Source organism: Mirounga leonina, unplaced genomic scaffold, assembly GCF_011800145.1.
Source record: "Mirounga leonina isolate KUSES-001 unplaced genomic scaffold, KU_Mleo_1.0 Mir_150, whole genome shotgun sequence".
NCBI lineage: Eukaryota > Metazoa > Chordata > Mammalia > Carnivora > Phocidae > Mirounga > Mirounga leonina.
Window position 1 is genome coordinate 6,480,469 of NW_023270374.1, and position 25,535 is coordinate 6,506,003.

Sequence of the window (25,535 nt, forward strand, 5' to 3'; positions counted from 1 at the left end):
CAGGATCATGACCTGAGCCGAAGGCAGTCGCTTAACCAACTGAGCCAGCCAGGCGCCCTGCCTTGTTATTTTCATCTCCGGGTCTCTGGGTGGCTTCTGCGGCCGGCGTGCTGCACACGGGCTGACCGTGTCACGAACGTGCGAGAACAGCATGAGAGCAAGAGTGAGGCTGTCTCGTACAAGCCTGGCCTCAGGCACAGTAACTTGGGAAGACTTGTTCTTACTATTTTTTTCTTCTTAAATAAGCTTTTCTCTGAGGAGCTCCAGTTATTGTGATCATACTGTCTCCAGTATAATTAACACTTTTCTCCACATTGTGTTTCCCCTGACTGCATTACTACCTTAGGAACTGGTCCTCCCACATGCAAGGTGTGTGTGTGTGTGAATGTGTGTGTGGTGGGGGTGGGGGAGGGCAGGGATGGGGATACAACTGCTTTTTGAAGATGTTCTGAGAGGAGAGAAGAAGAGAAGTCCATGGAGAAGAGGGGCAGGAACAAGTAGGAGATGCAGAGAAGGGTCAAAATCATAATAATTGTTGTTTCTGCTCAGAGGTGACAAGACATGTGACTGTCTGGCCACCTCTTGCCTACTGCAGGGAACCCAACACCAAACAAGGGTAAAGATGCCATGATGCCAGCAACTTCTCCATCCCAAAGGTTTGGACTCTCTTTGCCCATGAAACCTTTCGATCCAACCACATGTGACCATGAAGCTTAAACTCAATTATCCACTTTGCTTTAAAATAGGTTATACTTTAAATAGGTACACCCACTTCAGAAAACTACTTATTAGGTCCTGCAAAGGCCAAACATAGACACATCCCAAGACTCAGTGATTCCACACTAGGGTATAGACCTTATCGAAGTGTGCACACATGATCACGGAAAGGCAGGTATGAGAATGAACCACATTAGTGAATAATCTACAACCAATTAAAATGACATAGATGGATCTCACAAGCATATATTCAGCAAAAGAATATACACCAGGTTACACTGAAGTAATATACAAAAGCAGGCAAAACTAATCTATGCCGTTAGAAGCTGGGACAGTGGTCAGTCTTGGGGGAGGGCAGGAAGGACCACGAGGGGGTTTCAGGGGTACAGGCCCTGCTCTGCTTCTTGATCTGACAGCTGCTGTTCATTTGTGAAAATTCATCGAGCTAAACACTTATGAAAGATACACTTTTCTCCGTGTGTGTGTGTATATATACACGTGTATACATTAAACTTCCAAATGAGTTTTTAAAAGTAACCACATGAATCCTACTCTCTCTGCACGGAAACCATCCTTGTCATTTCCTATTTGGGTTGAACATAGAAAAGTTCACAGGAAAACGTCAGAGGGACCCAGGCTTTGGAAGTCCATCAACGCAGGCAAGACATCAGAAGGCGAGGTGAGGCTGGGAGGGAGAGTCACACGGGTACAATTTGGTGAGAAGGGGATGAAATCAGAGTCCCGCGGGACAGCTGTGTGAGTCATATCTCTCCACTCCACCACTTTCCTCTCACCAGGGGCTAATCCCAATCTGCCTGAATCCAGCCACACATGGATGCTCAGGCTGTCAACGTCTCAATTCAAATTACGGCGCATGTGTACTGACCTGACACAGAACCAGAGGTCAGGGTTCTGCACGAGGAGAGCACTGTGCAGGACCACATCTACACCCCGAATTCTAGCCTGGCCCAGCTGGTTTTCGGGTGCCTCGCAGGGTCTGGAGCCAGGCCGAGCTTGCAAGGGACACGAGCAGATGCTGAACCCCAGAGAGCACAGATTCCTGTGCCTTTACAGGGATCCCACGCCAGGCCTCCTTGTAAGGTAATTTCTCATGAAATCCCTTCCCAGGATGACTTGCAGACAGCAAAGCAGGCAAAGGCAGGAGAGGGGCAGAGTGCTGCTGGCTAACCAAATCCTGACCGCTCCATCCACCGCACCACCTCCCACACCAGGCTGGCAGCAGAGGGCACTTCGGGTCCCAGGGTCATCACGCCATCCCCTTCCACCACAGAAAGAGCTCTGCTTTGGGAGCAAAAGGAACACGAGTGAGCAGCCGCAGCTTCTGAAACTGGGAGGATCTCTCAACTCAAAATGTAAAGGCTCCTCCCGAGAAGGAGGCACAATGCAATCACTGCCAAATGTGTTTACGAGGACGGAGCTCATCCTATGTGTGTTGTGTGGCCCTAACTCCTCATTATCATCATTTATAGGCCAAGCACTATAAAGTAGAACTAATCTTACTTTTTCAAGTTAATTGCAGGATTTGGAAGTGTCTGAAGTCTGGGCAGTTCCCTGGAAACAGCAGCCTAGGGAAGAAAAGGGGAAACTCTACCAGCTCAACTGTTAAAAAAAGAAGAAAGCAGGTTTATAAACCTGGTCCCCAAAGGACCCCCCCATTCCTTTTCTACATGCACATCCCTGTCTGCCTGTCACATCTGCTGGCCTTTCCATATGGCCTTTGATGCTCATTTTGAGGGTTTTTCTTTTCTTATCTAAAAACATTGTGGGGGTGGAGTAGAGAAGCGTATAAGGAACTACGGCCCAGCCTTTTGCTTCTCTGGGGAGCAAGGTAGAATCCAAGCATCTGCGGGCATGAGCTTCTCGCTTCCCCTGAGTTATTTTGTCCTCTTAACCCCCATCGCTCATTATCAACACCTACACCCACCCTCAAAGTCACAACACTCTCCTGAATCACAGCAGACGCCTGGTTCCCTAAACCCTGCCATAAGGAAGCCGAGGAGCTTTTCTGTAGCACTCATTTCACACGAACCATGACACTGCTCCTGGACATCCATGCTGGTCTGGAACCTGGATCAGCTTCTCCAAGGAAGGGAACCCCGAAATAACTTGTACTCTGTTCGAGGTGAACAGGCCATGGAACAGAGGCAATTTCATGTGAGGTCAATGAGGCAATGCTTTCTCCATCTGCATATGGGAATTCATTCATTCATTCATTCATTCATTCACGCACTCATTCACTCAACAGTTAGTAAGCTCCTTTCTGCAGAGCAATTCACTACGTACTGCAGGCACCTGAGATCCAGAACGTACCCAAAGAGACACCAAAAGTGAATGACTGATGTGGTGATCCCACTGCTTGGCATCACCTAGGCATGACATAGGAGCTGTGTGTTAGAATGTTCAACTCCAGCACTTTCTGTGATGGGGAAAAACAATGAAAACACCTCAAATGTCCAACAGAACGGGAAGAGCTAAAAAGCAAAATCATCCCTGATATACCCATGTGAATGAGACAGTGAGGAAAACAAACACAAGAGAAAGTCATACAGGGTAACTCGGACTGTAGAGGCCACAGAATTAGAGGCTTGAACATGCTGGTGGGGCAACCAGAGATTACCAATGGCAGGAAGTGGTTAGCATCCCTAGGGTGGGAAGGGCAATGGGGAAACGGGGTGTTACTAGGGCTCGGGAGCCAGGCCATAAAAGGAGGGGCTTCCAGCATGAATGCAGTCATGGAGAGAGGCTGCTGAAGCAGGGTGGGAGGGGAAGAAAGAGAAGGGAAGGAGATGCTCTTCTTTCTCTCCCCATCCTGTACTCCCATTGGCCAAAGTGTCTGAAAGACAGAGGGCCAAGGAGCTGGGGAAAGTAGCTCCCGCTGATAAAAGAAGAGCAGGGAAAGGATAAGAGATGCATCTGAGGGTGCACTGGATATCCTGCAATACCATTCTGGCACTGAAAAAAGGTGGATCAATCTCTAGCACATATTGTTGAATGAGAACAAGCAGGATAAGCCAGGACAGTAGGCTCCTGGACAGGGCTGTAAATATTGGGGATAGAGGCAGGGTGCTCAAAGAGGACATTAGTGTTATCTGTGATGTCTTCAATTTTCATTAGCAGGAAGTAACCCATGAACTACTTTGGTAATAACAACTAATTTAAAAAGGTGAATTCATGAGCCACCTCTGGTGTGTGTTGCCTCCCAACCCTGCCAGCCAGAGCTGCTGTCCCCTTCCTAAAAGTCCTATGGCTCTTTTTAGGGCACTCCACATGTGGAGGTAAGCCTGGGGTACCAAGGACAATGGATGCCACCCCTTAAGGAAAGGGCATCCTCCTTTCTACCCCCAAGAAGTTCTGCATTTCCCTCTCGACATCCTCAGGCCCTCGACAGAGCAGCCCGAGCTTCCCGAACACAGAAACGTCTCTATCTCAGCATTTCAGATAAAGCTTACTAGGTCTGTTGGAAGTAGAGTCACTCAAGAAGGAGACCATATGCTTGGGGTATGCTCGCATGTGCAGGGCAAAATCACAGCACCTGTCTGCCAGCCTGGCTTATAGATGCTTCTCAATGTTCTTTCACATGCAATTAAGAGACCTTGTTAGCACAAAGTTTCCTGGCTCCATCCCCAAAGATTCTGATTCAGGAGGCTGGGGTGGGGCCTCTGACTCTGCATGTCTAGCAAGCTCATGGAGGAGGGGGGCGGTGCCGGGTGATACTGACGTTACAGATCCGAGGATCTTGCTTGGAACAGCACTGGCTTCTACTACAAGCAAAAATTTATGACATACCAAAGAAATCCATCGAGCTGGGTAATCTCAATGGCTCTGTGAAACCAACAGAAAATCACATTTATAAGAGTAATTCTATGAAATAAAAATGAATAATGATTCAGGGCATGCTCAGAAGCAAAACTATATTGCTCTGGCTGTAAATTAGTCTTAGAAGGAAGCAGATCTCCAACATCTTCCAGGAGGCTAGCGATTTAAAATTAATGATAAAATTGGAGAGTTTTAGTGTTTCCCAATGGAAAGACAACATAGCGCAAAGGCGCACATTTCAGATGGGAAATGGAGAACACATGTGCACATGCAGCTGACTTCCAGGAGTGAGACTTGAACTCCTGTCTCCAGACTTACTGTCCAGTACTCCTGTTCCGGACAGGATGAGCCAAGTTTCCCACCCACGAATGTTTTCATGGCAGAAACTACAAAGATGCAGGAGGATCAGAAAGTTTTATCGTCCTTCATGGTGGAACAATACAGATCAGTCCTGTACAATATCAACATAAAAGATTTCATTCCTGGTGTCTCCTAAAATAAACCCTTATTCTGCACTGACACTCAGAATGTTCATCGAAAGACCATGCTCCCAGGCAAGCATTCATTCCTCTTATCTTCCCTTCTTCCTTCTCTCCTCCCTACTCTCCTTCCCAGGGGAATCAGAAAACACTGAAAAAGCAAACACTGAAATGGAAGGGCCATCAAGAGACACGATGGCACCCCGGAAGCCTCTAGGACCATCCCTTCCCAGGCAGAACAAGATATGCCCATGTATGGCGTTCTTGGCTCGAGATTGAAAGATGATGATCTTGCCATCTTAGGCAAAACAACTGTCCAGATCGGCCTCAGAGTGGACATCCTTCTCCTCCCAGGCTCAGGGCTGTTGTTTGTAATTCAGTTAACACTGCTGGCTTGTACAGCCAAAGGGCGTCTGGAGAGATCCCCTCCCCCATCCCTGGATTTTTCATTGCTCTTGTGAAACTGAGTCAATGGTGAACATTTTTTCCTTTTTATTTTGTTATCAGAGGAGCAATCAGCATGTAGGCAAACCAAAGCGACTATCAAGAAGAGAAAAGAAGAAAAAAACAAAGTGTCTACTTATAAAAGGGAAGGTCATCATGTGATATATTTTAAGGAGATTCCTTCGCTGGAGTCTCATAACCATCTTGATGTGTTTTCCAAACTGGTACCTCTTTGCCATCACTGACTCATTAACACTCTCTTTGCCTCCAGTTGTTGTAGAGGTTCTAAGGCTTTCTGACGAGGAAGAATTTTACACAGAACTGCAATGTGAGGTTGAAGAGACAAGGTGGGACACTCGATACCAGGCAGAGAATGCCTTAGGAGTAAATAGAAATGAAGAAGCTATTCAGATTACTCTAAGACAGGGGCACCTGGGTGGTGCAGTCAGTTAAGTGTCTAACTCTTGGTTTTGGCTCAGGTCATGATCTTGGGGTCCTGGGATCAAGCCCCATGTCGGGCTTCTTGCTCAGCGCAGAGTCTGCTTCAGATTCTCTCTCCCTTTGCCCCTCCCGTTCATGCTCGCTTGCTCTTTCTCGCTAAAATTAATAAATACATCTTAAAAAGAACACTCTAAGACAGGGAACCTAGTGGACAGAGCTCTATACAGAAACATGTGGAAGCCCCATAACTCCACATTGTCAGCAGCTCCAGCAAACCTACTAGATTATTACAAACACAATAATAACTAGAGAGTACAGTGACTTGTAACAGACTCATGGGCTAGGTTGTTTAATTAGTAATAATTAAATATTTTAAGTAACCTATAATATTTTAAATAACCAACAATAAACACTTTAATACATATATTCTATATTCAATGGAATATCCTATATACTCAATGGAATGCCAACCAGCCCATGAAATGATAATTACAAAAACTGATGGTTATCATTATTAAAATATGTTAAGTCACAAAAATGCAACATGAAGCATCATATTGATAACCACCTATCTTATTTTATGAAAGGATCCCATGAGAGTGTGAGAGGAGTATTTGCTAACTCTAAAAAAAAAAATTTATGTATATGACTAGACACTAGAAAAAACACTGAAAAGTAATCATTTTAACTCAGTTTCTTCTTTTTATTTTTGTTACTACTTATACAGTTGGCAGTATTCCAACAAAAAAGCAACTGAGACCATTTTGTTGGTACAGTATCATCCAGGCAAAAAGGAATAATCTAACAAATATTTATTGAGCTTTTCCTCCAAACCAGCCACCAGGCATAAGACGGTGAACACAACAGAGGAAGTTCCTGCTCCCGGGAGCTGACATTCTCCTTGGGAGGGTCGCATCAGCACAGTGAGAAAATAAATATACAGTATATCAAATGAGGACACAGTAACTGCCCAGGTAAATGCCTGTTTGATGTGCATACACAGTGGATCACTCCAGGACTTCCTGTTCCTGTTTCTCAGAGTCAGACCACATGGCACCTGGGAGGCACAGTTGGTTAAGTGTCTGACTCTTGGTTTCAGCTCAGATCATGATCTCAGGGTCATGGGATCAAACCCCGCCTCGGGCTCCGTGCTCAGCGTGGAGTCTGCTTAGGACTCTCTCCCCCTCTCCCTCTTCCCTTCCCCCCTCCCAAATATATAAATAAAACTTTAAGAAAAAACAAAAGCAAACAAAAAAACAGAGAGTCAGACCACAAAGTCTGATACACGAAGTGTATTAGTTTCCCAGGGTTGTGGCAAGAGATTCCCACCACCTTAGTGGCTTTAAAACAAACCAAAATCTTATAGTTCTAAAAGTGAGAAATCCAACAGGGGTCTCAGTGGGCTAAATTCAAAATGTCAGCAGGGCTGTGTTCCTTCTAGAGGCTCCACAGAATTCCATTCCTTACCTTTCCCAGCTCCTAGCAACTACCGAGATTCCTTGGCTCATGGCCCCTTCCATCTTCAAAGCCAATAAGTGGACCACCCCCACCTCTGCTTCTGTCCTCACTTTCCCTGACTCGACCCCTCCTGCCTCCTTCTTTCACTTACAAGGACCCCTGTGATCACAATGGACCCACCAGAATAATCCAGGATACTTTCCCATCTCAAAACCAGCTGATTAGCAAACTTAATTCGCCCTTGCCATGCACCATAGATTCACAGGTTCCCAGGATTAGGACACAGGCATCTTTGACAGGGCGGGGAACATTATTCTGCCTACCACACGGGGTAGCTTCTGTTGAACTTCCTGGCAGGAAATGTTCCTCAAAGATGTTCAGCACGGTGGAAACTACCATTGTCTACCTGCATGACGTTGAGCAAGTCAATTTAACCCAAAGAGGATTACAATATCTAATTCATCACTGTGTGTAGATAATTAAGTGAGATAAAATATGTGAAAGAGGTGTGACCATGGAAAAAACACTGACCAGTCAGTTAATATTAGATAGATTTAGCTGCTCCTGAATCTCTCTATCCACGAATTAAATTTCTTCTTCTTTGTAACAAACTAAAACTTTAAAGCCGAAATCTGAACAGGCATCCTGGGATAATATGGTCATCAGTCAACAATATGTGATTTGCCCTTTCCTACATGCATGGAGTGTGGGTGAGCCCCTGAAACAGAAGGATGGGACATGACAGGTGAGCTGTGGGAAGTGATAGGTGGGCTGTGGCACACCGGTCCCCTGGTGTGAACCCCTATCTCAGAACCAGGCTGCTGAAAGGAAATGCTTTCAAGGAGACCCCCACCCCATGAATATGTCTTTCTATATCCATCCATGCAGAGACTCCAATTCCTGGAAATGCAACTCAACCTGGGGAAAGACTGGATGGATGGGGGAATATTACCGTCTGCAGAATAACAGAAAGGAAAAGAGACAGAACCACAGTAAGATACAAACTAGGGTGGTAGACTTTAATGCACTGTCTCGAGATGGAAGAACTATCAACTAACTGAAATTACATGAATAAAGCTCCGTCTAAATATTCAAACTACCAGGAGATCTCCTCTCAGGCAAGCTGAGTCACCCTAAAAAAGTCAACATAAACACAAGGAATTTGGTCAAGACCATGAACATATCTTCAGCTGAAAATATGCTAATAGTAACTGGACACAATATGGCAGGGTGAGTGCTTTGGAGAGACAGGAGAGTCCCTTCACAGGTACACATGGGGCCTGGATCTTCCCTTTCAAAAGTGGGTAACTCAAAAAAAAAAAAACCTGAAAATTCACTGCAACCTAAAAAAGAATACTATACTTCCAAAAATAATTTATTAAAAGTAGAAGAAGTAAATTTTAGAAAGAATCAATTTTGTAATCTCAATGGCATGCAAAGAAATATGGGCTATATGAAAGAAAATTAAAAGTGAGCAGAAAGGCTAAGATTACAATGGCAGCTAGTTAATATGGGGATGGACAAGATATGAAATTAAAAAGATGGAAATGCATGAACAAAGCCTAAATGGAATAAAAGGCAATAGAGCAGACCCAAAGTGCTGAAAACAAAACCACTGAGGAGGAAAAAAAATGTAGAAACTCTTGCATAATAAAGAGGAAATGACAAAAAGAGGGAAATGATGAAATGAGAAGATGATAGATATGAAAGACAGACAAATGAGTATCCAATCGCAAACAGTTCATGTTCCAAAAAAAAAAAACAACCAAAGCAGATGAAAACCACAATCAAAGATCATATTCTCCGGACAAACTGAAAGACAATTAGAAATTGGCATTTTAAAAATATGCACATAAACTTTGAAATTAGAAATCACTCTCCTAAATAACTGCAGAAAAAATAAAACTACAATGACAAGACTATTTGAAAAGTATAGTAATGACTACTTGACACTTTGAAACTTATAAGGTGAGTCTAAAGCTGCCCTCAAGGGCAAATGCACCATTAGCAAGAAAGAATAAAAATATATAAATAAAGCACTTCATTCGAGATATTAGAAAACAAAGGAATTAAGAGAAGATTTTTAAAAAACTATGAAAGATGTAATTGATTCAGAAAATGGGGGAAAAGCAAAACTGATAAAGATACACGAGATGTATCTTCCAAAAATAATAAAATAAACCAAATACAATCAGATTTGATCAAGGAAAAAAGAAACACATGAGTTAGTAATGAGAAAGTGCTACATAATCACAATTAGAGAACAAGTTGAAATTTTAAAATGCAATGCATAATTTGGTTCATTTTAAAAAGTCTTAATGAAATGGACATTTCTGAGAAAACAAATTAGCTCCATGGAAAAGTAAGCAGTGGCAGAAATTGAAGACTTTCTCCAAAATTATTTCTAAGAAGATTGCTACAGGCCAGGTAAAGGCCAGGCAGTACTATATAAATGTTCTTGCAAATTTTAAAGTTATAGACCATCCCTATGCTTCATAAAATATTCTGGAACATAGGAAAACTTGGAAATCATCGATTAGTTTTGTGAAGTTAGTGCAATACTAACACCAAAACCTGGCAGAGAAGCTGTATGTCAATATCTGCTAAGAATGTAACAGCAAAAATCCAAAAGGAGTATGAACAAATCAAACCCAATATCCTATGAAAGGAAAAAAATAGCATGGCTATCTGAGGTTTACCTCAAGAGCAGCTTCACATGGATATTTATTTATGTTACATTATACTAAACACTTCAACAAATGTTAATAAGGCATTTGACCATGTATAACATCCATAGCTGATTAAAAAAAGAAGAAAAACTCTTAGAAAATGAGAAATAAAAGGAAACTTCCACAGCATAATGAAAAGCAACTAACATAACCAAGAGCCAACAGTAAAAAACCACCCAACTACAGCATGAACCTAAAAATTCCCTCTGGGGTGCCGGGGTGACTCAGTCCTTTAAGCATCCAACTCTCGGCTCAGGTCATGATCTTGGGGTCATGGGATCGAGCCCTGTGTCGGGCTCCATGCTGGGCATACAGGCTGCTTACGATTCTCTCGCTCCCTCTCCCCCACTTGCATGCGCACACTCTCTCTCTCTAAAAAATTAATTAAAAAAATAAAAATTCCCTCCAAGTGCACCTTTTGTGATAAGCACCAGGTGTTGTATGGAAGTGTGAAATCACTACATTGTACACCTAAAACTAATATCACACTGTATGTTAACCTACTAGAATTAAAACAAAAATTTAACAAAAAATAAAAAATAAATAAACCTCCTTTTTGAGCACTTTTATCATCAAAAAATAAATCAAAAAAAAATTCCCTTTAATAGAAAACTATTGGGTGGGAGGATGGGCTAGCCTGGTGGTGGGTATTGAGGAGGGCACATTCTGCATGGAGCACTGGGTGTTATGCACAAACAATGAATCATGGAACACTTCATCTAAAACCAATGATGTAATGTATGGGGATTAACATAAGAATAAAAAGAAAAGAAAAGAAAAAAGAAAAGAAAAGAAAAGAAAAGAAAAGAAAGAAAGAAAGAAAGAAAGAAAACTATTGGAAAATATAAGGTATTGGTTTGTATAACAATTTGTGTTTATTATTATTACATAGTTTAAAACTTAAGAATAAAATATAAAGAAGAGAATTAAGAAAAAATTGTAAAAACTAAATATTTTAAGAGAATATATAAAGAATGAAACAACAGTCAGAATAAATAATAACAATAGTTCACACAAATACATGTAAGAAAGAGATAGGGAAATAATTATGAATCTTGACAGATTTGTTTTTTAGCCTTGATCAAATGAAGCACACTAGGAATGAAAAGAATCAATGCTGTAAAATGCCATTTCTCCACAAATTATTTATGGATTTGTCAAAACCCAGAGGCATTTGAGCAAAATTCAACAGAGATTCTAAAGTTCACCTGGAAGGATAAACAATTGATAATGGCAAATGATTTTTTCTCCCAGAACAAGAGGAGAGGAGTCTTGCCGTATCAGATAATTAATATGCTAATGGCCTAAAACAATTAATTAATGAGAAAATAGAACAAAACAGACATCATAACATCTGCCTCTGATACATAAGAAAATAAGCACGGAATAAAGGTCATACCATAAATGTGTGGGTAAAGGAAAGATTATTCAATAAACAATTTAACTGTTAAATCTGCTCATCTGTTCAAGTAAAATCTTCATCCTAGCTCAGATAAGTTCCAAATGAAATAAAGAGGTGTTCTTTTTTTTTTAATTAAACCATACAAATAGGAGAAAAAAGACAAAGGATTATGTGGAATAAACACACCCTTGAGATCCTGGGTCTACGAATAAAACAATGAAAAAATACAAGAGAAAACAGATACAGTTTTGACCAGATAAAAATGAAAATCTTCTGTACAACAAAAAAGGGGGTGGGGGAGGCAAAACTTCTGATATAGGATAAAAGACGAATATGTAGAATATATAAAGAGCTTTACAAGTCATTAAGAAAAACAGTTATCCCCTTAGAAAAACATGGAGAACAGACATGAATAAGTTTTTCTCACAAGGAAATATAAATGGCCAATAAACATTTTTTAAACATTCAGCTTCACTAGTACGAAGAAATGCAAAGTAAAGCAATGAGATACCATCTCTCTGCAATCAAATTGAATTTAAAATATGTAAAATAATCATAATATTCAATTCTGACAGAGAACACTGAATTAAGCACTCTCAAACGCTGCTATTGGAACTTCTAATTTGTCCAAATTCCTGGAAAATTACATAGAATGTTATCAGCCTTTACAATAGGCATGCGCTTTGACACTGACATAACACTTCTAGGAATCCAGCCAAAAAGAATCATCATCAATTATCAAAGACTTCGGTACTAGAACATTCATCACAGTGAGGACATAGAAAATACCTAAATATCCCAAACGGAGGCCTGAATAAATAACTTATAACCAGAGGATAGAATGTAATAGTTAAAACCATAGGGTCTGGAATCAGACAGCCTGAATTCAACTACTACCTGGCCCACATAGGAACTTTAAGCAAGTTACTTACATGCTTTGTCTTATTTTTCTTTGCATGTAAAATGGAGATCATAATGGTACCTACTCCATTGGATATGGTGATTAAAGGAGTCAATACAGGTAAAAGCACTTAAACAGTGCCTCAAGCATGCAAAGTGTTCAATAAATTATCACTTACTATAAATACTAATAAAAATATTGTGATTTTTAATACTATTATTAGGACGACATTAAAAATTATTTTTGAAGTTTGGTGCCATGGAGAAATGTTTACAATAAGTTAAAAAGCAGAATCTACCAATTCTATACAATCTCTTCCAGGAAACAGAGAATAAGAGAATACTTCCTAATTCATTTCATGGGGCCAGCAAAACCAGACAAATATAGTACAAGGAAAGAAAACTATGACCAATACCCTGGGTGATCACAGGTGCAAAAGTCTGCAATAAAATATGACCAATTCATATCCAGGAAAATAAAATAAAAAACACACCATGATCAAGTGGGGCTTCTCCAGGGTATGCAAGGCTGATTCTGTATTTGAAAATCAATCTATGCAATCCATCGTTTTAAATGTCTAAAGAAGAAAAACCATACGATCATATCAATTAATGCAGGAAAAGCACCTGACAAACTTCAATATCCATTCCTGGTAAAAATTCTCAACAAATTATAAGCAGGAGAACTTTTTCAACTTGATAAAGGACATCTATGAAAGTCCTACAGCAAACATCATACTTAAGAATGAAGGACTGAAGGCTTTATCCCTAAGTAATCAGGGATAAGGCAAGCATGTCCACTCAAACTCAACACTGAACTAGAAGTCTCAGCCAGTATAATAAGGTGAGAAAAAGAAATTTAAAAAAAAAATACCTGGATTTGAATGTTGATAAGCAGCTCTATTCATAATTACCAAAACTAAAAACAACCCAAATGTTCTTCAATAGGCAAATGGATAAACAAGCTGTTGTACATCTTGTTTAAAGGAATACTACTCAGCCATAAAAAGGAATGAATTGCCCACACATGCAACAACGTAGACAAATCTGAGAGTCTGAGTGAAAGAAGCCAATGTCAAAAGATTGCAACCTATAGGATTTGATGTGTATGACATTCTCAAAAAGACAAAATCAGGGGCCCCTGGGTGGCTCAGTTGTTAAGCGTCCGCCTTCGGCTCGGGTCATGATCCCAGGGTCCTGGGATCGAGCCCCACATCAGGATCCCTGCTCGTCAGGAAGCCTGCTTCACCCTCTCCCACTCCCCCTGCTTGTGTTCCCTCTCTCACTATGTCTCTCTCTGTCAAATACATAAATAAAATCTTAAAAAAAAAAAAAAGACAAAGACAAAATCATGATGACAGCAAACAGATCAGGGGTTAGGGATGAGAAAGGGTGTAATTACAAAGAGTTAGTATGAGAAAGTTTCTAGGGAGTGATATTTTTGTTCTGCATCCTGTCAGTTTTCTTGTATATTAATATTTTTAGTTTCAAAAGTAGTATCCAAGACATTTTATATATTATTCCATCAATTTTACAATATCTAAGGGAAGAAACATACCACAATGCTGGAAAATACTGCAATTGACCTGTCCTCAGGTCCAGATTTATTGAAAATAGGTGCAATGAGCTTTCTTTCTGCACTCACCCCAACAAACTGGTGATTTCAAATGACCACACTGTGAAATCCCACTCAGAAGGGGATTTTCATCGGGTTTTCAAAACCTAGGGTGTTAAGGTCCTAGGAAGCTTTGCTTTGTTTGGAAGTGGTGTTCAGATCACAGACCAGAATTGCAACACCAGGTATGAAAAGTGGTGAAATCTTGTCAACTCAAAGACCCCAATAAGAAAAATTCATGGGCACTCATCTTCAAAATAACCAATCATTCTCATGGCTGTATGAGGTGACTAGCCAGGTGGAAAGTAAACCAAGGATGTTAACTTTCTCCTGAAGCAAGCCACGTGTGTCCTAAGAGCCAGGATTTCTGAAAAAACAAATCTTTTGTTACAAGCAGCAGCTCCCCCTGAAATTCCCTAATTTTCCCCATTTAGTGACTACACTGCATGCCAAATAACTCCCAGCAAGATTCCAGCACTCCAGAAACATTTCCGAATTTGAAATAATTCCACTGAGTCCATCTGCACTAAATATATTTCTAACCTTCATTTTATGGGGTGGGGGGATGGTTATTTACTAAGCAAAGAATCAGAAAACCAGGGTCCGGACCCTGATTGTAATTCTCTTTCACATCAGGTTCCTCAAACATAAAGTCAGATGTTAAGAGACAAGAGTCCCAAGATTTCCATCTCTAATACCCTAGGAAACAAATAATGAGGAAAATAGTATTGCAGAAAGCTTGGCTAACCTGCCTGAATGAAAAAGAAGCTTGAGTAAACTTTTCACGGAGCATTCATTCAGAAACGCTGTGCAAATGACAGAAAACATGATCCACCAGAGAAACTGGTCACCAGCCCCGCGCGGCCTTTACCTGGCGCTTAGCACATGCTGCCGTCCCTGGAAGGAGGGAACACAATCACTGAGCGAGGTCTCCATGGCCCAGGCTCATGAACATCGATGGACTTCACGCTCCTCTCCCCACCCTCAACTTACAAGCAGCCTTTCACTGGAGAAGTTATAATGCTTTAACTTTATTCTTGGAGGTGATAGGAGTTACTTACCTTGCCTGTTCCTCCTGTATAAAAAGGTACATAGGCTGTGTGGTTATGAAAAGGGCAACACAAGTTACCCTTGTGACAGTGGATCTGTCCGACACTGACTGCGGTGCTTACAGCAACTGACACAGGTGATAAAGCTGTGCAGAACACACACACACACGTACACACATGTACACACATACTACACGCATGCATACACACATGTACATACACAAACACATGCCACGCATGCCATACATGCACCCACTGCGCATACATGCACGCACGCACGTACACATATACCGCACACCTACACACTACACGTACATACATACACACGTACACACACTACACACATACACTTAAACACACACACATGCGCACCTGAATACAACTGAAACTCGGGAGATCTGAATTAGGTTGGTGGCTTGAATCAGTCACACTACTCTGGTTATGATATTATATTAGACTTTTGTAAAATGGCACCCTTGAAGGAAACTGGGGAAAACATACGAGGAGTCTCTCTGCATTATTTCTTACAATGGCCTGTGTATCTACAACTATCTCCATAAAAAGGTCAGTTAAATTTAAGAAGATGGTGAAAACTATGCCTCTCCCTTATCCCTGAGCATAAGCCCTCCCAGGAGGCAACAGTTCTTACCAGTTTCGCGTGTACAAGAGTTAAGGGATAGAAAGGAGGAAGGCAGGAAAGGGGGGAGGAGGGCAGGAGGAAGGGAGCCTGAAATAACTCAGGATGGTCCTGCATTGTATCAAACTAAATTGTGCAGCTCTGTCATACTCATAACCACCCTCAAGACTACTCACTGAGCCTAGGAGAATGTTTCCGCTGAATGACACCCCCTAAACCCCACTTCCTCTCCCACTAGATTCCCACTGGATCTCCCTCCAGACAGGACACGGGGTGACCCCTCTCTGAGAAATCTGACCACCCACTGATAAAGATTCAGAACTAGAGACATGGGAGCACTGCCCCAGCGATGTGGCCTGGCTGGATCACCTTACAGAGAAACAGTCAATAGACTCTTCTCCTTGCGCATCATTTCAATGGCCTCACGTAAATATGAGGAGACACCAAGGATCACTTGACTTTCGAAGAAAGCACATAACATGAAAAATAAAATAAATAGACAACAGCAACTTGGAGAAACCAAGTTGGTATGTAAGCGATGATACTGTATTGAAGCAGAACAGGATGCTACTAAAAATAACTTCCACAGGGGGGTAAAAAAAAGAGCTCTTAGAAACTAAAAATATGACAGCAGAAATTAAAAGCTCAGTAGAACTAAAAGATATAGCTAGGCAACCTATGGAAATTAAAACAAAAGGATGAGAAAAAACGTAGGAGAGAAGAGACAAGAAAATCAGAAGATGAATCTTGGGAGTCAAACACCCAAATAACAGACAATTCAGAGAGAAGAGAGAGCTTAGGACGGAGGAAATCACACAAGTTCCCAGATCCAAAGGACGTCAGCTTTTAGATTAAAAGAACCAGGTGAATGCCCAGGAAAATGCATGAAAACAGGACTACATCAGACAGTTAACTGTGAAAGACCTGAACTTAGGAGCAAAGAGCACACATGCTTTTAGAGAGAGAGAAAGAAAAAAAAAAAAAAAAACAGGTTTCATACCAAAGAATTAATTAAAAGTGGAACAGCATCAGACTTCTCAGGGGCAACCCTACAAGTTATAGGAGCAATGCCTCCAAAACAGTGTGGAAATTGTGTTCCAGCCTGAATTCCCGACCCACTCCCAATCTTCAAAGGGTGGGGCTAGAATTAATGTATTTTCAAACCTACAATGTCTCAAACCTTTGTTTTTGCTATTTCCACACCCCCCCCCGTCTTAGAAAGCACCTGGAGTGTGTGATCCCCAGAAATGTATACCCCAAATGAAGGGATAAACCAAAAAAGACAGGAAACATACATGGGGTCCTTTCAACACAGGGAGAGCTGGGGGAAAGAAACCACAGGCAGGAAGAAGGTGAAGGGAGATCTCAAGATGACAGCTGGGCAGCAGATTTAACAAGCAACCTGTCCAGACTGGAACAAGCCGGAAGAATCCGAGAAAGATTTCTTCAAAAAGAGAACCGGATAGAATATCTAATGGCAGTGTACATAGCAGAGAAGATGAAGGAAACCGGAGGAAAGTTCCAGCTTTAATTAGTGGTGAAGGCTTAAAAAACAAAGCATTCGTGTTTAGGACAGAAAAATTCAGCCCAGCGCCTGTGGTGCCCTGTCTTGGCTGCACATTGGGGCTATCTGTCTCACTTGTAAAAAATCCCAATGCCCAGGCTACCCCCTGAAACATTACATCAGAATTTTGGGGAGGCAGGAGTAAAGTTTAAAGTTCTCCAGTGATTACAATGTACAGAGAAGACTGAGACCCACGGAGTTGAGCAAAGATACAATTTTCACCCTCATGCATACTATTCTCAGGTCTTTATCGGTAACAACTGCTTATAACCTCCACTTTTAATGATCAGCTATACTCCACCTAGATGTCCTACCAGTAATCAAAATCAAAATGTCCAAAAAGTTATTATCTCATGTTCCTTCTTAAAAATGGGGCTACTGACTTCTTGATGTCAACTGGGGGCACCCCCTTTCTCCTGGTGGCCTACACCCCACCCCCACCCCCTTTGTTCTTTCATCAAAGTCCTATTCAAGAAACTTGCTTGTTACTTCCTTGTTCAGAATTCACAGTATGTCACACAAGTGAAAATGGCCTTTGCTGTGGTAGAGCAGTGCAGAAATGCAGCGGGGGAATGAAGAAAGAAACACCAAGTTGCAAATGTGAAATTCCACCAACTAGGTCACAGATGAGCAGACATTAATTATTCTCGCTATCGTGGAAATAAAGAGTGATTGACAAGCAAGGAACAATGCCTAGATTTCATGATTCAAATAAGCAACTTGTATTGGTTTGAACACCTCCAGATATGACAAAGGCCTTTCCCCCTGTTCACTCGAACTCCCACCTAATGTCTTTAGTCTAGAGTGCAAAGGGTCATGACCAACATGCTTCACAGTCACGGACAGGTCCAGGAAAGTTGGGTTTCCAATCCAAGGCTCAAATGCCTAGGCACAGCCATTCTAATCCCACCACTCCCTTTTCTACACATCTCATTAAAAATTAGCCAAGGCTCCATTTGGGGTCTGTGCCTAAAACCTTATCACCTTAAAATTCCCCACAGTGTTTGGGGAACCAATTTAGATCCTCGCCTGCAGTAAATGAGAGAAGCTGTCTCTCCTACACCTCTGCCAACACCCGACATTATCATACGCTTTCATTTTTGCCAATCTGATCTTAAAAAATGGTATTTCATCATTTTTAAAATTAGAATTCCCTGACGGGCACCTGGGTGGCTCAGCAGGTTAAGTGTCCAACTCTTGATTTTGGCTCAGGTCATGATCAAGGTCATGAGATCAAGCCCTGTCTTGGGCTCCATGCTCAGCAGGGAGTCTGCTTGAAGATTCTCTCCCTCTGCCCCTCCCCGCCACACTCTTTCTCTCTTTCTCGCCCCCCCTTCACCCTCAAATAAATAAATAAATCTTTAAAATTAGATTTCCCTAATTACTATTAAGGCTGAGAATTTTTACTGGTGTCTACTGGTCATTTGCAATTGCTTTGTGAATTGCCTGTTCATATCTTTTGCCCATTTTTTACAAATTAGCTTTTTTGCCCCTATTCATTACCAACCTAATTCCTTTTATTTTCCAAGTTCCAGCTTCTCCTTACCACCAACACCTCCTCCAAGCCATGCTTTATTTCTCATTCGTCTCTCTCGTAATTCTTGAAAATTAGTTGTTCAACACCTCTCCTCCCACTAAAGTCTAAGCCACCATGAGGACAATATTCTGGGTATCCATCTCAGACACCGCTATCACCCCAACAACTAGGAAAAAGCTGAGTGATGAACGGAAGTCCCTGGGTCTTAAACCAATAGAGTTCAGGCAGGAATTCATTCAAGGGGTGCCACTGAAGACAGTTTCCTAAGGGACCACTTACAAAGGTGGGGGTAGGGGTGGGAAAACCAACGAAGGATGGTGAAGCTCCCAGGACTCCCAGTGATGGGAACAGCATCACTGCCCCCAGGGATGAGGACAAGGACAGGACAAGTGCACCTTCCAGGAGAGAGTCTGGAAGACACCATCCATGCCTAAGAACTTAGGACTCCATGATTACAACTGGCTGGATAGTGCCCACCACCACTTCACTCAGAGAAAACCTTCTTCCACTGAATCCTTAATTCTAAGACCCTATAGGAGAATACCACGTTTCAAACCATCGCAAAGATAAACAAAAGCCAAAAAAGCTCTACAGAAACTGAAGGCAGGAAAAGAGCAGAAAAACTTGCATTACCTTCTTGGCAGTACAAGACATTTGCTATGTGATTTCAAGGATGCCTTCTGAACTCTCTGTACCTCAGTCTCCCCAACACAAGGGTCTGTTTACTATCATCCCCCCAAAAAACTTATTTCACTCAAAGAAAAGGAGTCTCCTTAAGGAAAAAGAGAGTTGCCAAAATCCTGTCCTATCAGCCAACTTCCACCAAGCCTTGGAATTCTCAGCAAATGGCTGGTTTTGCAATTCTTTTGGCTTTGCCAACCCTCTGGGGTATTGAAAAAAAAAAAAAAAGGAAAAGAAATCTTCCCACAAGGATTCAAGGCTTGCAAGTAAAGGAAATCTTTGAGAAAAATCTGGGTTGATGAGCAGCTAAGAAAAGCCAGGAGAGACACATCTATATATGTTTAGGCAGAAAATAGAAAAGGTTGAAAAGCAATGTGTTTCTAAAATACTGCTTCTATGAAAGCAACCTTCTGTTACTCCTTTACTCTCCCTAGTCGACTGAAAAAGGCAGCGTGATTCCCATTTTCTATTCATGTCCTCCTAAGCTGAGGCTAGGGAATGCAGTGGCATCCTGCTTGGATGCAAGTGGCCTTGCATTCAAATCCTGCCACTTCATGAAGTGACACTGGGCAAAGCACTCACATTCTGCAGCTCCGTGTTAGCCCATGAAAAATGGGTAACAACACTGAATTTGATGGATGGGGGCAGAATTCTAAATTGTGAGATTACAATGTATGCCAGTAACTGAGCTCCTGAGGCATGGTAACTAGTTTTTAACACAGGTCCTGTAGTTCAGAAATCAAAACAGCTTCTTTACTCAACAAGCATCTTTTGAGCATCTACTGTGGGCGGGTGACACAGATGACAAACGTGAGCAAAGGTCACAGGGTCCCTGACCTCCTGGAGCTTAGAATCTGGTGAACAGGACAGATTACTCAAACCAAAACCAAATAAATACATAATTGCCAATTGTGATAAATGCTATGAAGGGAAAATTGAGGGTGTTCAAAGAGCAAAACAGGGGATCTAGTCAAGTCAGGAAGATCTTGGGCCTGGAGGTGAAGGATGAACTAGCTGTGATGGTGACTGTGGAACAGCATGTGTGACAGGTCTGGGACTAGAAGAAGTGTCACCCTTTTCAGGAGCAGAAGAAAGGCCTAAGTAGTGAAGCATGGAAGGGAAGGCAGGGAGGGAAGATAAAGCTGGAGAATCCAGCAAGGCATCCCTGTCAGCCACAGGAGGGATCGAGAGGTTGTGGTCTTTGTCCTCTGAGGAAGAGGAAGCCACAAAGCTAAAGATGTGCTCTCAGATCTGCAACGGAAATTTGCAGTTCAAACACCCACACGGCCCTCTTTCCAAATACCACCTGTGGACCCCACACCTGACTTCAGATGCGCTGCCACGTTATCATGATTGGAAGGTATTTCAAATATGCATGTATTATTCACCATTTACCACCTTGGGAAATGTGTCTGATTGATCTGTAAGTTATTATCCCTTGGACCCCTGGTTTTCCAAAGACAGCCACAACACACATGCCCATGTTACACACCAACACACATGCCCATCTGCTCGCCTTACGATATACCCTGATGCTCCTCCACTGAGTAAGTGGTGGTATCTCTGTCCCCCCTTTTTGAACTTGGGTTGACATCTGTAACTGTCTTGGCCAAAAGAAAACAGTGGAAGTCATACCATGTGACTTTTGAGGCTCAGACAGAAAAATGCTGTGCACTTCCACTTTATCCTCTTGGAACCCAGCTGCTGTGCTATGAGGAAGTTCAAACTAAGGCACATGGAGAAGCCATATGGAGAGGCCACACACAGGTGTTCTGGTTGACAGCCCAGCTGAGGGTCCAGCCAACAGCAGGCATCGACCCCAGACATGGGAGTGATGTTGCCTCCAGATGACTGCCGACCCAGCTGTCAAGTTACCCAGCCTTTCACTCTTTCCAGCTGAGACCCCAGACATGGAGTGGAGACAAGCCATCCCACTACACCCTGTCCAAATTCCTGACCCAAAGTATCCATGAGCAAAAAAATAAAACGGTAGTTTTACACCACTATATTTTGGGGTAATTTATTAGCAATAGTAACTGGGCAAGATATATATGTGTGTATATATATATATAAACTTTGAACTATATATATTACATATGTATATTTCTTCCTTATTCATTATTCACCTACCCAAGAACTTTCTAGAGGGGATGTCTATAATCACTGCTGAGTTAGAACCTCTGGGCTTTTTTCACACAACTTCTGGGAAAAAAGGGGACCAGTTTCCTTACTTCAAAGAAAAATTAAACACTTTCAAACCACTCAAAACACACACAAGTAATCCATTCTCACTGCAAAAACAAGAAAAAGAGAAAGAAAACCCTCGTTAGCAAATCTGACACCTTATTTCAATTGGCTTTGAAAACCGATGGAAAATGAGATCTTTAACAGCAACAACTAAATAGAGCACCTAGGCCCCTTGCTTCCTCTCCCGCTGAAGGCTCAAGCGTCTGCAGAGCGTGTGCAAGCTTAAATAAGGCAATGCACATAAAATGTCCTTGTTTTAGCACAGTGCCTGGCACTTAAAAGCCCACAAAGTTCCAGTTACTATTACTGCTTTTGCTGCCATGAGGGTTAACCTTTGTCTTGATTCCAGCACTAACCCTTCCTTTAATAATGCTTGCGTCCCTTCTCAGCAGAAAGGACTCTATATTGGAGTTCAGTCAGATGTCCAGAAAGGGAGCTCAGATTCCATATGACCAGAAATGTTATACAACACTGTGTAACACAACTACAACACCTCTCTATCTTGGTTTGGTGAAAGGACTGTCCTCTTTATAAAAAAAGAAAAATCAGTATGTGTTAGAAAACAGGCTTCTGAGAAGTTACATTTAATCACTGCATGGCGTTCAAGGTGAATAAATAAAAATATCCCCCTTTGATCATTAGCAAGGTACCCCCCATGTGGTTATATAAATATTACAAAGCTGCACCCAGATGGTGGCATGAATACCAGGGAACAGAGGTGGGATCAAAGAGCCAGGCCACCTCAGGTTGGTTCCGCCCTCTACTCCTCAACTGCTGTGTGACCTTAAGCGAAGCACTCAGCCTCTCCCAGACACAGTGTCTTTAAAACAAGGCTAAATTCCAAACTTATTATCCATACTGAAAGGACCCTTAAGTAGAATAGCACCCAAGTGCAGGGTAAAAGTCACTATTCAAATACTTAAGTTTGCTGAATGGCAACCCCCCAAGCGAAATGATCACTTGCAGATTCACACACATTAATTAATTAGCTCAAAAAAATTAGCTCAAAAAACCTGAGCCTTGCTGAGAATCAGCTAGGTGTCATGTAATGAAATTATGAGTATCTACTTGAAGAAAAGGTGACTAGGGACAGAATTAGGACTGGCATGCCATTTGGGGGCTGGATGGCATCCCCCTTCACACTGCTAGCTTTTCACTATTACCGCCAGTTGCTGGAGTAGGGGTATTCTGAAGCCCTACATTTATGGGAGGGGAGAGAGAGGCACAAAGAATATGGGAGGAGAGAGATCAAGGGAAGGGACAGGGAAAAGAGTTGTGCTATGGAACTAAGTCCAGAGTTGGTGGCACCTGAAAAGAAATGTCACTGCTAGGAAAACCATTTCAAAATGACATTCGAGTCACCAGGTTTCAAGTTTGCAGAGTGTCTGCCACCCCCTTTCTCCCTGAACATCCCAGCTTTCCCAGGGCCCAGGCAGCCCCCTGCTATTGATGGACTTAACCGTATGGGTCAGTTCTCCATCCAGAAAAATGTCTTTTATAGCCTGACAGTGGTGGAAACTCTAGGACTCACAGAGCCTGAGCACGCAGGAAAAATGGCCGGCATGTAATTGACTTCACATGGTCCTTTCCAAAGGCGGCATCAAGTACAGACTGTCTTTACACTCATAAAAATCCGGTAGATTAAAGGGCAGTGAAAGAAAACCCTCCTCGTGAGAATCAGTCAGTAGATGCTTTTGGCAGGTCTGGCACTGCCCTCCGAGAGAGGTCCAGCTTCCCTCCCCAGCACAGCCCCCTTCCCGATGTCGGCCCCCATCACCAGATAATCTGGGATTCAGGAGAAAGGGAGAGAGCTGTGGAGTCCCAACGGCTCCACTGAAGACCCAAGCGGACTTTCTCATATTACCATATATGAGGAAGTCTGTCAAGAGGTCTGTTAAGACCTGAACCAAGCCCGACCATCTGCTCTCCCCCCGGAAGCATGCAACCAGCCAATTTGGGGGAGATCCCTTTTTTATTTGATGCCACCCTTTTACCATCACTATTGAAAGGCTTTTATTCTGCACTTCCTAACGCCTTGTATCAGAGCTACAGCTATCTTAACACCAAAGCATGTATTTGTAACGGCTTTTTCTCACAACCATTTTTACGGCTGTTTTCCCACGAACTGTGCCACTTGAACGGCTAGGATATAAAACCATTTTTACAACAGTTATTCTTCCAAGTCTCTCGGTCAGTTATTTAGACAGCTGCCCCCCAGGGTCCAAACTGTTTTCAGTGGACAACTGTTCTGAGCACATTTCTCCACAAGGTCTATTTCAGCTCAAGAAAAGCCAAGGACAAAGATAAGACAAAAGTTGTGGGTAAAGGGCGGACCCACTGCAGGGCACCATGAGAGCAGTCGACAGCGTGATGGGCAGGGCAATCTAAATCATTTCTTCCAGAATTGCAAGTGCACAAAAGGGATCAGCCTTCCCAGTGAGTGGTCAGTGAAAGAGAACAAGTACATTCCTAAACCCTAGCCAGGTGGCCAACACTTTTTTTCCTACCCGAAGTTCCGGGCACCTGTTCTGGAAAAGTGGGTATGGAGCTCTGTACCTGGTACATACCGCCTGTTCTATGTGGGGAACACGGAGAATTACGTGTTCACCAGTCAACCAGCCCCCTTCGTGCCCTCAACAAGCCAAAGGTGTACAGGTGGTTACCTGCACAGGTACCGAATCTTAATCAGCACCACTTTATTGCTGGCCTGGGGGGGGGGGGGGGCTTCTTTAGGGTAACAGTCCCCGCCGCCTCTACCACCAGTCCCTCCAGCCGGTGGGTAAGAAGGATAGAGCCAAGAGGCACAGGTAAGTGTTCCCGGGGCCAGTCGGGCGGCCCCACGTGCCGGCCGCGTTTCCACTGCGCGGTCCTCGCCTCCAGGGCCCCCTCCTCCCAAGCCCCTCCAGGGGGTAGGGGGAGTCCTTGTGCCCGGCACCCCCTCCCACCCGCCAGCCTGCTCGCCCCGAGCCCGGCCCGGGAGCCCCGAGCTCCCGGAGCCGCAGCGCCCACTCGGGGCGAGCCGCGAGCACTCACCATTATGCTCTTGCATGCTCGACAGCGACCAGAGCAGCAGCGCCACCAAGGCCAGGAAGCAGAGCTGGCTCAGCAGAAGGTCCCTCCGGCGGCTCCGGCGACGCTCGCGGTCCTCGTCGTCGGGCGACGGCATCCTCGGGCGGCAGGGCAGCGGCCCCGGCAGGCGGCGGCCGCTCCTGTCGCGGGCGGCCGCGGCGGGGACGGCGGCGGGAGGCAACCCTGCGCGCTGCAGCCGCGCGTCCTCGCTGCGCTCCCGCTCGGCCGCCGCCGCCTCCTCTTCCTCTTCCCCGCCGCTGCCGGGCTCGTCGTCTTCGTCCTCGTCGTCGCTGTCGCTCAGTCCCTCTTCGCCCTCCTCCTCCTCCTCCTCGCCGCTGGCCCGCGCCGCCGCCTCCCGGCGCTCGGGGTCCCTCTCCTCCTCGCGCGCCATGGCTCCCACGCTCGGCGTCCGCGCTCGGCCTCGGGCGGCGGCGCGGCGGGGGCGGCGGGGGCGGCCGGGAGGCGGGGGCGGCGGCGGCCTAGGAGGAGGAGCGGGGAAGGACCGGCGGGAGGAGGGCCCGCCGCTGGCCAACTCCGCCGGCTGGCGAGGCCACCCGGGCTGGCTCCGGCCTCGCCGGCTGCGGGAGCGCGTCGCGGGGCCGCCCGCCCCCTCACTCCATGGTCCGCGCGCGGGGAGCGGGGAGCCGGGGCGAGCGGGGCCGGGGCGCGTCGGGAGCACGGCCGAGGCGGGAGCACGGGCGAGGCGGGAGCACGGGCGAGGCGGGAGCA

General features: G+C 43.9%; 1 protein-coding gene across 1 annotated transcript in view; it reads right to left on the reverse strand.

Moving 5' to 3' along the window:
- The window catches only part of SLC24A3 (solute carrier family 24 member 3), a 498,892-nt gene extending 473,705 nt beyond the window's left edge, over positions 1 to 25,187 (reverse strand). Inside the window, exon 1 of the mRNA XM_035005775.1 lies at positions 24,771 to 25,187. Coding sequence (XP_034861666.1) covers positions 24,771 to 24,903 — 133 coding nt within the window. The 5' untranslated portion in view covers positions 24,904 to 25,187. The remainder of the gene's footprint in view (positions 1 to 24,770) is intronic.
- Positions 25,188 to 25,535: the final 348 nt, after the last annotated feature.